Genomic DNA, 12641 nt, shown 5'->3' with positions numbered 1-12641 from the left:
TCACACTACGCTATCACACTACGCTATCACACTACGCTATCACACTACGCTATCACACTACGCTATCACACTACGCAATCACACTACGCTATCACACTACGCTATCAAACTACGCAATCACACTACGCAATCACACTACGCTATCACACTACGCTATCACACTACGCTATCACACTACGCTATCACACTACGCTATCACGCTATCACACTAGGCTATCACACTACGCTATCACACTACGCTATCAAACTACGCTATCAAACTACGCAATCACACTACGCTATCACACTACGTTATCACACTACGCAATCACACTACGCTATCACACTACGCTATCACACTACGCTATCAAACTACGCAATCACACTACGCTATCACACTACGCTATCAAACTACGCAATCACACTACGCTATCACACTACGCTAACTGACTTGAGGCCCACAGAGAAGGAAATGAATAGTTGAAATAGAAGTCGTTATTTTTGTTTGTTTTTGTCTCGTCGCTTGATAAACTTAAGATTGAGCCACTGTAGTCACTTGGACTATTTTAACGATGTCTGTAATGACTTTTCGGGGCCTGCAAGTTTCAATCCCTTAGAAGCCTATGGAGGAGTGATCCAGCTCTCAGATTTAATCACAAATATCATAATTCGTGTTGCGAAGACGAACGAAGGTCTTACGGGGTTGAACAACATGAGGGAGAGTAATTACTGACAGCATTTACATTTTTGGGTGAACTATCCCTTTAAATAACATTAGTTAATTACCTTAGTCAATATGAACTAAGAATGAACAATACTTCTTCAGCATTTATTAATCTTAGTTAATATTAATTTCAACATTTACTAATACGTCATTAAATCAAAGGTTGTATTAGTTAACATTAGTTAATGCACTGTGAACTAACATGAACAATGAACAGCTATATTTTTATGAACTAACATTAAACAAAGATTAATAAATACTGTAATAACTGTATTGCTCATGGTTAGTTCATGTTGGTAAATACATTAACCAATGTTAACTAATGAATCTTACTGTAAAGTGGTACCATTTAGCTCTCATTATAAGTGACAAATGCTTAGCAGTGTGTTGTATATTACAAGTAGGATGTGCAATAGAAAACGTAATAATTTAAAACAAGTAAATATACATGAGGCCTAAATAAAATGCGGTTATATTCTGGACGTTCAGTTCACGGACGTTTTATACACTAAACAGTCTTTCTCGGATTATCTGCATCCGCACTCCTTGACCACCATTCCTTCGTATTTATTATTTAAAACCACAACGCCGTTCTCGTTCTCATACAGGAGGGATATGGGCTTTAGCTCGGTCGGCACACAGCACGCTTTCGAGGCTCTCTGAGGACTCTTCAGATTGAGCAGCGTTTGGATGATGGCGTGTTTGGTGGGCGTCACTTCGCGAGCGAGAGGATAGTTGCACACGCCACGACAAGTGAACGCCTGATATCCAGACGGCGCCAAGATGAACGAGTCCCATTGGATGTCCTTAAAATCCACATACATCTCGGCTATTTTGCAGTCTTCCGCTTCAGCGCTGCGCCGGACTCTCGAGACGCCGTTGTTTAAGCGCACCTGCTCTTCATCTGTCCTCACTTCGTTGTCCTCTTCCATCATGCCAAAGTTTTCGCTTTGGTCATCAGAGAAGACGATTAGCACCGGCTCGTGTTGTCCATCGGGATTCTTGTCAATGTCCAGGTCTACCTTCGTATTCCTAAACGCGTTCAGATTTTCAGTGTGAACCTCCAGCCTGGGGCTCACGATATTGAGCTTTCGCCAATGTTGAACAGCGTTCGTCATATCAAAGACTTCCCATCCGCTCTCCATGCGGTGCACGTGCTTCACCGCCAGCGGGTCTCCCTCGCCTCTCCCGTAGCGCCCGCCCCGATGCGCGTCAAATACGCTCACCTTCCATCCGGATCCGAAGCGCTGGGTCGAGTCTCTGGCGAGGAGTGTGTGCAGACGCAGCTCTGCGCTGACCACGCGCTCGTGTTGCGGCACTGACAGGTTGAACAGGAGACGGTGTGTTCGCAGGCTCTTGCTCAAGGTGTGGTCTGTGAAAAACACACGATTTATTGAGAAATTAAACTTTAAAAAAAAAAGAACAACAACACCATTTTTCTGATGTCAATCTGGATAAGGAACACAGACACCAGGAGATAAAACAAGATAATTTAGATTTTTAATGTAATTAGGGCTGCAACTAACGATTATTTTGATAATCGATTAATCGGACGATTATTTTTTCGATTAATCGATTAATCGGATAGAAATTAAATTAGATTTTTTTTTTTAATCATAACTAAATAAAACCGTAAATCAGGGTATTTATGTGTAAAAGTGTACTTTAAAAAGTGCAAAAGCCACACATTGAGTTTTACTAATATCAATATTTGCATTGTTTTTAATGATAATTGCTGATGGCAAGTTGACAAACATGATTATTGTTAAAAAAAATGATATCCAACATATTATGTTTTAACACAATTTTTGTTAAAACAAATTTACACAGACATGTTGTTCAGATGTGAATATCTGAACTAAAAACAAACTAAAAACATCTAAAATATATAATTCATTTAATTTTTATTTAAAATTAATTATATATAAGGAATATAAGGATAAAGAATATAATATATATTATATATAATATATAAAAGAATAATATAAGGATAAATTGATTAAATAAATATAGAAAGACTGAAAACAATTGTGTGAATGTAGAGCCGCAGTAGATCGCGTTTGAAAAACAATTAAAACTTAGTAGACAAATGCTATAAAAAGAGAACGGAATGGAGGTAACGTTACCCAGCGAGCTAACAGGCTTGAGTAAAGGACAGGAGAAATTATGCATTAGTGCACAAGCATTCGCTGAAAACCACTGAGTACAGTGACTAAAAAACAATATTTTACTGCTGCTGTTATTTACTGCTGCCTTTGTATTTAATGCTTCACTTTGTAAACACCGTTTTAATTTAACCTATTTCTGCGGTAGCGCTATTTTAATCCATCACTTACGTTGCGAGCGAACTGATTGCACAACCTGATGCTCGAGACAAAATACAGACATCCCGGAAGTCCCGGGAGTCTCCCGCATATTGATTGCGGCTCCCTGATGCCCGCGAATTAGTTCAAACTCCCGCGCATGCGAGACAGAAGAGACTGCTCCAAACCGTGTAGCGCGCGCGCTCGGCAGAGCGCCTGAGGGAGAGAGACCTTGCGTGTGTGTGTGTACCAGTAAACGCTCCCCGTGACGTAAGCAGACCAACTAATCGATAATGACATTCGTTGACAACGATTTTCATAATCGATTATAATCGATTTTATCGATTAGTTGTTGCAGCCCTAAATGTAATGAATGGTTAAATAATAATAATAACCATTGGTTTTAATTGTAATACTACTACTAATAATAATATAATAATAATGAAATAATATACAATTACCGTTATTAAAATATTTTGATACTAAAAATATACATTATAATTATAGTACAAACATCAGGAGAAAAACAAGAAACATTTAAGATTTTAATTTAAAGAATAGTTTTAGTTTTAAATAATAATAATAATAATTCATATCATTATTAAAATATTACAATACTAACAATATACATTATTATAATTATACAAACACCAGGAGAAAAACTAGAATGGTTAAATAATAATAATAATAATAATAATTATTATTATTATTATTATTATTAAAATAATCATTGGTTTTAATTGTAAAAAAATAAATAATGACAATAAAAATATTATATATAAATCCTATGAAAATAATTATTAATATATTTTTATTTTAAATAATAATAATAATTTATATATGTATTAAAATATTATAATACTAATGATATAAATATTATAATAATCATTATTTTTATTTTTTATTTACAAATATGAATAATCATATTTATTAAACATTATAAGACTAATAATATAAAACAATATTAAAATAATGATCACATCATTTTTAAATTAAATAATGGTTAAATAATTCTACTACTAATAATAATTTAAAATGCTAATTATCATTTCAAATAATAAATTGCAAAAGTAACTTTGTTCAAATTTTTTTAAAGAAAAGTCTTTAAATATTGCATAAGTACATGCATTGAAAAAGGATTAGAAAAAATACACAATACACCGAAATACTCAATAATTAATAAATCACAATTGATGAACAGTTGAACAACATTGTCAGCTATTAAACTGAATAGATCTGAATAATGAAGCTGTTGTCTTCTGAACAGCTGCTCATTTTGTTTCATAATTGATGGATTTTGTTATTTTATTGTTTATTAATGTGAAGCTTCTGTATTTATTGATGAATTTTGATATTTTATTGTTTATTAATGTGAAGCTTCTGTATTTATTGATTAATTGTGTAACTTTATTGTTTATTAATGTGAAGCTTCTTCTGTAATCTTTGATGATTTTGTTATTTTATTGTTTATTAATGTGAAGCTTCTGTATTTATTGATGAATTTTGATATTTTATTGTTTATGAATGTGAAGCTTCTTTATTTATTGATGAATTTTGTTATTTTATTGTTTATTAATGTGAAGCTTCTGTATTTATTGATGAATTTTGATATTTTATTGTTTATTAATGTGAAGCTTCTGTATTTATTGATTAATTGTGTAACTTTATTGTTTATTAATGTGAAGCTTCTTCTGTAATCTTTGATGATTTTGTTATTTTATTGTTTATTAATGTGAAGCTTCTGTATTTATTGATGGATTTGTTATTTTTTTGTTTATTAATGTGAAGCTTCTGTATTTATTGATGAATTTTGATATTTTATTGTTTATGAATGTGAAGCTTCTTTATTTATTGATGAATTTTGTTATTTTATTGTTTATTAATGTGAAGCTTCTGTATTTATTGATGAATTTTGATATTTTATTGTTTATTAATGTGAAGCTTCTGTATTTATTGATGAATTTTGTTATTTTATTGTTTATTAATGTGAAGCTTCTGTATTTATTGATGAATTTTGATATTTTATTGTTTATTAATGTGAAGCTTCTGTGTTTATTGATTAATTTTGTAACTTTATTGTTTATTAATGTGAAGCTTCTTCTGTATTATATAAAGCACTATATAAATAAATGTGACTTGACAAGCTACATAAATAGTTAAAAACAAACAAACAAGGTTGATTCCTTTGCTTTTTGTAAGGAACGTCTGTTTATGAACCAAACCAGGATTAGCAGAAGGAAAAGTGCACCTTGTACCTTCATTCCTGAAGCTCCTCACGATGTTGGCAGACGGCGTGGCGCTTCGGTCGTTGGCGAATCGGTTGTAAAGTTCCAGCATGTATTCAGGAGGTTTGGTGCGGCTGGAGCGTGGCTTCAATCCGGGCCCCGGATCCGTCAAGTTCAACATGTGGAGGAACTGACCCAGAACCTCCTGCATGTCCACATCATCCACAACACCGTCCGGCTCTTCCAGACGGGGAACCGGGCCACAGTGAGCCCACGACACCAGCAGGACACAGAGACCCAACACTCGAGGAAACACAGAAAGAGCCATTAGAACTGTGGAGAACTGTTAGGATGATGTGATATGAGGTTCGGACACCTGGTGTTTGCGCCGGTCCGGTTCTCTCTGACAGGTTGATGTGGTGCGAGAAGAAAAACAGCCTCGTCCTTGTGGATCTTGTGACGGGTATAGAGGGCAGGACTGCGCTGTCGACCCGCTTGTGCTGACAAGTTTGGAGATGTTGCCACTTGGTCTGTGGGCCTTTTCTGAGGGCCACTGGGTTCCTCACACTCTCTGTATCTTCTTTCCATGCATGCCTTTCTCAAACCTGCAGCTCAAACGTATATATACGCACTGACTACAAGTAAATCCATATTTACAGTGAGCAGACGCTCTTATTCACACTCTTAAAAATAAAGGTTTGACAAAGAGGGTTTTCACAGCGACTCCATATAAGGGTCAGTTCTTAAAGTTCCACTAGTCAATCATTTCATTGCTTAAAACTCATGAAAATTACGTTTAAACGTTTTTTCTTCATGTCTTAAAATATCTTGAATGTAACTCGACACCCTCGCCTCAATTAGAATGCGTGGTTCTATGAATATGCATATGAGCCCCGCCTCCACTCACTCACTCACTCAGAGATCCACTCGTTGACGATCACGCGTTGATCTGATTGGTTACAAGGTAGTTTGTGACGCCAGAAACACCAGCGATTTCAAAGCAATTGTGACTTTATATCACACAAATGTAACTTTATAATACGCAATTGTGACTTTATAACACGCAATTGTGACTTTATAACACACAATTGTGACTTTATATCACACAAATGTAACTTTATAATACGCAATTGTGACTTTATAACACAATTGTGACTTTATATCACACAAATGTAACTTTATAATACGCAATTGTGACTTTATAACACACAAATGTGACTTTATAATACGCAATTGTGACTTTATATCACACAAATGTAACTTTATAATACGCAATTGTGACTTTATATCACACAAATGTAACTTTATAACACACAATTGTGACTTTATATCTCACAAATGTAACTTTATAATACGCAATTGTGACTTTATAACACAATTGTGACTTTATATCACACAAATGTAACTTTATAACACACAATTGTGACTTTATATCACACAAATGTAACTTTATAATACGCAATTGTGACTTTATAACACAATTGTGACTTTATATCACACAAATGTAACTTTATAATACGCAATTGTGACTTTATATCACACAAATGTAACTTTATAATACGCAATTGTGACTTTATATCTCACAAATGTAACTTTATAATACGCAATTGTGACTTTATAACACAATTGTGACTTTATATCACACAAATGTAACTTTATAACACACAATTGTGACTTTATATCACACAAATGTAACTTTATAATACGCAATTGTGACTTTATAACACAATTGTGACTTTATATCACACAAATGTAACTTTATAATACGCAATTGTGACTTTATATCACACAAATGTAACTTTATAATACGCAATTGTGACTTTATAAAACGCAATTGTGACTTTATAACACGCAATTGTGACTTTATAACACAAAAATGTAACTTTATAATACGCAATTGTGACTTTATATCACACAAATGTAACTTTAATATAATACGCAATTGTGACTTTATATCACACAAATGTAACTTTATAATACGCAATTGTGACTTTATATCACACAAATGTAACTTTATAATACGCAATTGTGACTTTATAACACGCAATTGTGACTTTATAACACGCAATTGTGACTTTATAACACACAATTGTGACTTTATATCACACAAATGTAACTTTATAATACGCAATTGTGACTTTATAACACAATTGTGACTTTATATCACACAAATGTAACTTTATAATACGCAATTGTGACTTTATAACACACAAATGTAACTTTATAATACGCAATAATGACTTTATAACACACAATTGTGACTTTATATCACACAAATGTAACTTTATAATACGCAATTGTGACTTTATAACACAATTGTGACTTTATATCACACAAATGTAACTTTATAACACGCAATTGTGACTTTATATCACACAAATGTAACTTTATAATACGCAATTGTGACTTTATAACACGCAATTGTGACTTTATAACACGCAATTGTGACTTTCACACAAATGTAACTTTATAATACGCAATTGTGACTTTATAACACGCAATTGTGACTTTATAACACAAAAATGTAACTTTATAATACGCAATTGTGACTTTATACCACGCAATTGGGACTTTATATCACACAAATGTAACTTTATAATACGCAATTGTGACTTTATAACACACAATTGTGACTTTATATCACACAAATGTAACTTTATAATACGCAATTGTGACTTTATAACACGCAATTGTGACTTTATATCACAAATGTAACTTTATAATACGCAATTGTGACTTTATAACACACAATTGTGACTTTATATCACACAAATGTAACTTTATAATACGCAATAATGACTTTATAACACACAATTGTGACTTTATATCACACAAATGTAACTTTATAATACGCAATTGTGACTTTATAACACAATTGTGACTTTATATCACACAAATGTAACTTTATAACACGCAATTGTGACTTTATATCACACAAATGTAACTTTATAATACGCAATTGTGACTTTATAACACGCAATTGTGACTTTATAACACGCAATTGTGACTTTCACACAAATGTAACTTTATAATACGCAATTGTGACTTTATAACACGCAATTGTGACTTTATAACACAAAAATGTAACTTTATAATACGCAATTGTGACTTTATACCACGCAATTGGGACTTTATATCACACAAATGTAACTTTATAATACGCAATTGTGACTTTATAACACACAATTGTGACTTTATATCACACAAATGTAACTTTATAATACGCAATTGTGACTTTATAACACGCAATTGTGACTTTATATCACAAATGTAACTTTATAATACGCAATTGTGACTTTATAACACACAATTGTGACTTTATATCACACAAATGTAACTTTATAATACGCAATTGTGACTTTATAACACGCAATTGTGACTTTATATCACAAATGTAACTTTATAATACGCAATTGTGACTTTATAACACACAATTGTGACTTTATATCACACAAATGTAACTTTATAATACGCAATTGTGACTTTATAACACGCAATTGTGACTTTATAACAAACAAATGTAACTTTATAATACGCAATTGTGACTTTATAACACGCAATTGTGACTTTATAATACGCAATTGTGACTTTATAATACGCAATTGTGACTTTATAACACGCAATTGTGACTTTATAATACGCAATTGTGACTTTATAACACGCAATTGTGACTTTATATCACACAATTGTGACTTTATATCACAAATGTAACTTTATAATACGCAATTGTGACTTTATAACACACAATTGTGACTTTATATCACACAAATGTAACTTTATAATACGCAATTGTGACTTTATAACACACAATTGTGACTTTATAACACGCAATTGTGACTTTATATCACAAATGTAACTTTATAATACGCAATTGTGACTTTATATCACACAAATGTAACTTTATAATAGGCAATTGTGACTTTATAACACACAATTGTGACTTTATATCACACATATGTAACTTTATAATACGCAATTGTGACTTTATAACACGCAATTGTGACTTTATAACAAACAAATGTAACTTTATAACACGCAATTGTGACTTTATAACACGCAATTGTGACTTTATATCACACAAATGTAACTTTATAATACGCAATTGTGACCTTATAACACGCAATTGTGACTTTATATCACACAAATGTAACTTTATAATACGCAATTGTGACCTTATAACACACAATTGTGACTTTATATCACACAAATGTAACTTTATATCACACAAATGTAACTTTATAACACGCAATTGTGACTTTATAACACGCAATTGTGACTTTATATTACACAAATGTAACTTTATAATATGCAATTATGATTTTATAAAATGCAATTGTGACTTTATAACACGCAATTGTGACTTTATATCACACAAATGTAACTTTATAATACGCAATTGTGACTTTATAACACGAAATTGTGACTTTATAACACGCAATTGTGACTTTATATTACACAAATGTAACTTTATAATATGCAATTATGATTTTATAAAATGCAATTGTGACTTTATAACGCAATTGTGACTATAACACGCAATTGTGACTTTATAACACACAAATGTGACTTTATAATATGCAATTATGACTTTATAAAATGCAATTGTGACTTTATAACGCAATTGTGACTATAACACGCAATTGTGACTATAACAAGCAAATGTGACTTTATATCACAGAAATGTATCTTTATAATACGCAATTGTGACCTTATTATAATACGCAATTGTGACTTTATATCACACAAACGTAACTTTATAATACGCAATTATGACTTTATAAAATGCAATTGTGACTTTATAACGCAATTGTGACTTTATAACACGCAATTGTGACTTTAAAATATACAATTGTGACTTTATAACACGCAATTGTGACTTTATATCACACAAATATAACTTTATAACAAACAATTGTGACTTTATAATATGCAATTGTGACTTTATATCACACAAATGTGACTTTATAACTCACATTATAACTTATCCACTATAAAAAACATTTGGTGCATTTAAAAGGCTGGATGTTAAAGGTTGTTTATGGAACCATCGATGCAAATAAACCTTTTTTCCTTTTTTTAAGAGGTCAGAGCGACATACAGAAAGATTGTGTGATCAACAGATGAGAAACATTCAAGAAAAGTTATTCCTGTACAAAAAATACAAATAAGTAAAACCAGATGCAAACACAATGTTCTTCCGCAAAAAATAATTTTACAAAATAATTCAGAAAACAACTAAATTCGGTTTATTTGCACTTTCTTACAGCGAAGCTGCTTAGAAACATTCTGTATTGCATAAAGCGCTGTATATACAGCATGTAAATGACAAGCTACAAAAATACAGCAGTATTACAGAACAACCACTAGGCGTCAGTGTAAAGTCATGCTGTTGATATGTAATGTAATGCAGGTTTACTGTAAGATTATTAATTTAGTAGCATTATCAGTTTGATGAGATGATGTGCATTCAGACATCACTTTGAGAAAGAGGTTTAAAGAGCACAATAAGGGCTAATGAAGCACTGGATTGCTGTGATTGGGAAATCAGCACATTATGGTTTTTCCTGACGCTTGATTAAGCCTCCCAGCATGTGGCTGATAGCAGCATTTATTGTGTTTTTCTGTCAGTATATACAGCGTCAGAGACACACAGAATAGACGCATTCATCCACAACAGCCATGCAGTGATAAACATGGAGTGGTTTTAAAATAAGTAGCAAAATGTACGCCACAATGGAAAAATGGTGATGCTAATTATCTCGACAGGGAAGATTTAATCGCAGGATTGACTGCAATACACAACTGAGATTACAGTCGTTTTTCAGTTTCCAGCTGTGCTGTTCTGCCAGACGAGAGATTCAACAACAGACAGCCCAGACTATAGAGAAAACACTGCTGAAGGACAGGAAAATATATATATATATAGAGAACATTTCAGGCTTTCCCATTATGAGTTCATTTTGTGATTTTGTTTTAACCTTCATCCTTCTCTAGAAGGGAAAAATATTTTTGATTAAAAAAAAAGAAAAAAAAGAGTGTTCATCAGAGAGGTCCAAGACCCCAGGACTTTTGTCGCACTTGAACCACGAATACATCAACAACAACAAAAAGAAAAAAGAAAAAAATTATTGATTTGAGGAGTTTTATGGTCAATTTGACCCCCTTAGGAATGAATGGAATGCGAGGAATGCTTCAGTACACATAGAAAAACCTAAAAATGCTCAAAATTCAAACTAAAAATGCTAAAACTTTACCAATAAATTATTTGTATGTGTGTATATTATTTGTATACGTGTATCTGAATCTGAATGCATACTGAAGAGAGCTGACTTTAGGACCCAGAAGAACAGCTCATTTGCTCCATAGAGATATAAGGCCATCTAGAAATATTAATGAAATATCATGTTATATTATTTTTTCCACAAGAGGTCGCAAAGACACCCAATGTAAGATATTTTGAGCTGAATTAAAAGGGTTATAGCTGAAATTGTGAGTTATTTTGAATTGAACTTGTTTGCTGTTATTCTTCTGTGGTTGCAGCCGTTGTGTGTGCTGACACGTGTTAACACTAGACAGAAGGAGATTCACATCACCAGATGGAAAGAAGCGTAAATGGATGGAGAAGCATAGGTTACTGTAAAGCTACGTCTTAGTTGGTGCTTATCTTGGCGAAAGCCGAGTACAAATCAGCATGAAGTTTTAACATCTACTCAGAGTTGGGTATAACGCGTTACAAAGTAACGCAGTAATGTAACTCATTACATTTTAAATTTATGTAATTTGATTACAGTTACTGATGTCAATAAAATTAAGTTACTTGCGTTACAAATGCATTGTTAATAAAAAAATATCTAGTAAAATGCCTTTCTAATCACGTTTGGCCGGCTGTGTCAGCATGCGCTTTAATGAATTACCGGAGAACGCGCTTCATGAGGCACACACACACACACACACACACGCAGCGCTACACGGTTTGGAGCACAGTCTGGCCGTTTCTCAATAGTAGCCTACGCAAACTTCGGACTTGCGTCCTTGGTAGTTCAGACTTGCCAAGTTCGACTCAGGAGAACGAACTCCCGAGGACGAGAGGACGCGAGTCCGGTTATTCTGCAAACGGAACCGCGGCGTTCTTGATCGCGTCACTCAGCACGCTCTGGCTACTCCGGTTATCGCTTTATGTAGCTTTATTTCAGGCAACAATTAAAGGAAATATGGTATAAAGTACAACTCTGCCTCTTTTCGTCAGCAATAAAACAAAATATGTTATAAAACACAACTCTGCCTCTTTTCATTTAAAAAAATCGTAAACATATTAGGCTAATGGCCACACAAATGTGCGCATACATTGATTATCTTCACTGCATATATTTATAACAACACGATATATAAAACACAACCCTGCTTCTTTTT

The 12641-nt window shown here is 33.0% G+C and overlaps 1 protein-coding gene across 1 annotated transcript; it reads right to left on the bottom strand.

Annotated features, from left to right (window-relative positions):
- Nucleotides 1–913: 913 nt before the first annotated feature.
- LOC143713518 (bone morphogenetic protein 10-like) lies at nucleotides 914–5833 on the bottom strand. Its single transcript, XM_077204853.1, has 2 exons — nucleotides 5262–5833; nucleotides 914–2075 (listed from the first exon to the last, which is right to left on the bottom strand). Exons 1-2 carry the CDS (start codon nucleotides 5557–5559, stop codon nucleotides 1231–1233), a joined length of 1143 nt encoding a protein of 380 aa, XP_077060968.1. The 5' UTR covers nucleotides 5560–5833; the 3' UTR covers nucleotides 914–1230.
- Between the last annotated feature and the right edge of the window lie 6808 nt (nucleotides 5834–12641).

Source organism: Siphateles boraxobius, unplaced genomic scaffold, assembly GCF_051911475.1.
Source record: "Siphateles boraxobius isolate OS27281-9 unplaced genomic scaffold, OSU_SipBor_1 515, whole genome shotgun sequence".
NCBI classification, from domain to species: domain Eukaryota; kingdom Metazoa; phylum Chordata; class Actinopteri; order Cypriniformes; family Leuciscidae; genus Siphateles; species Siphateles boraxobius.
This window is presented reverse-complemented; position numbering and strand designations above follow the sequence as displayed.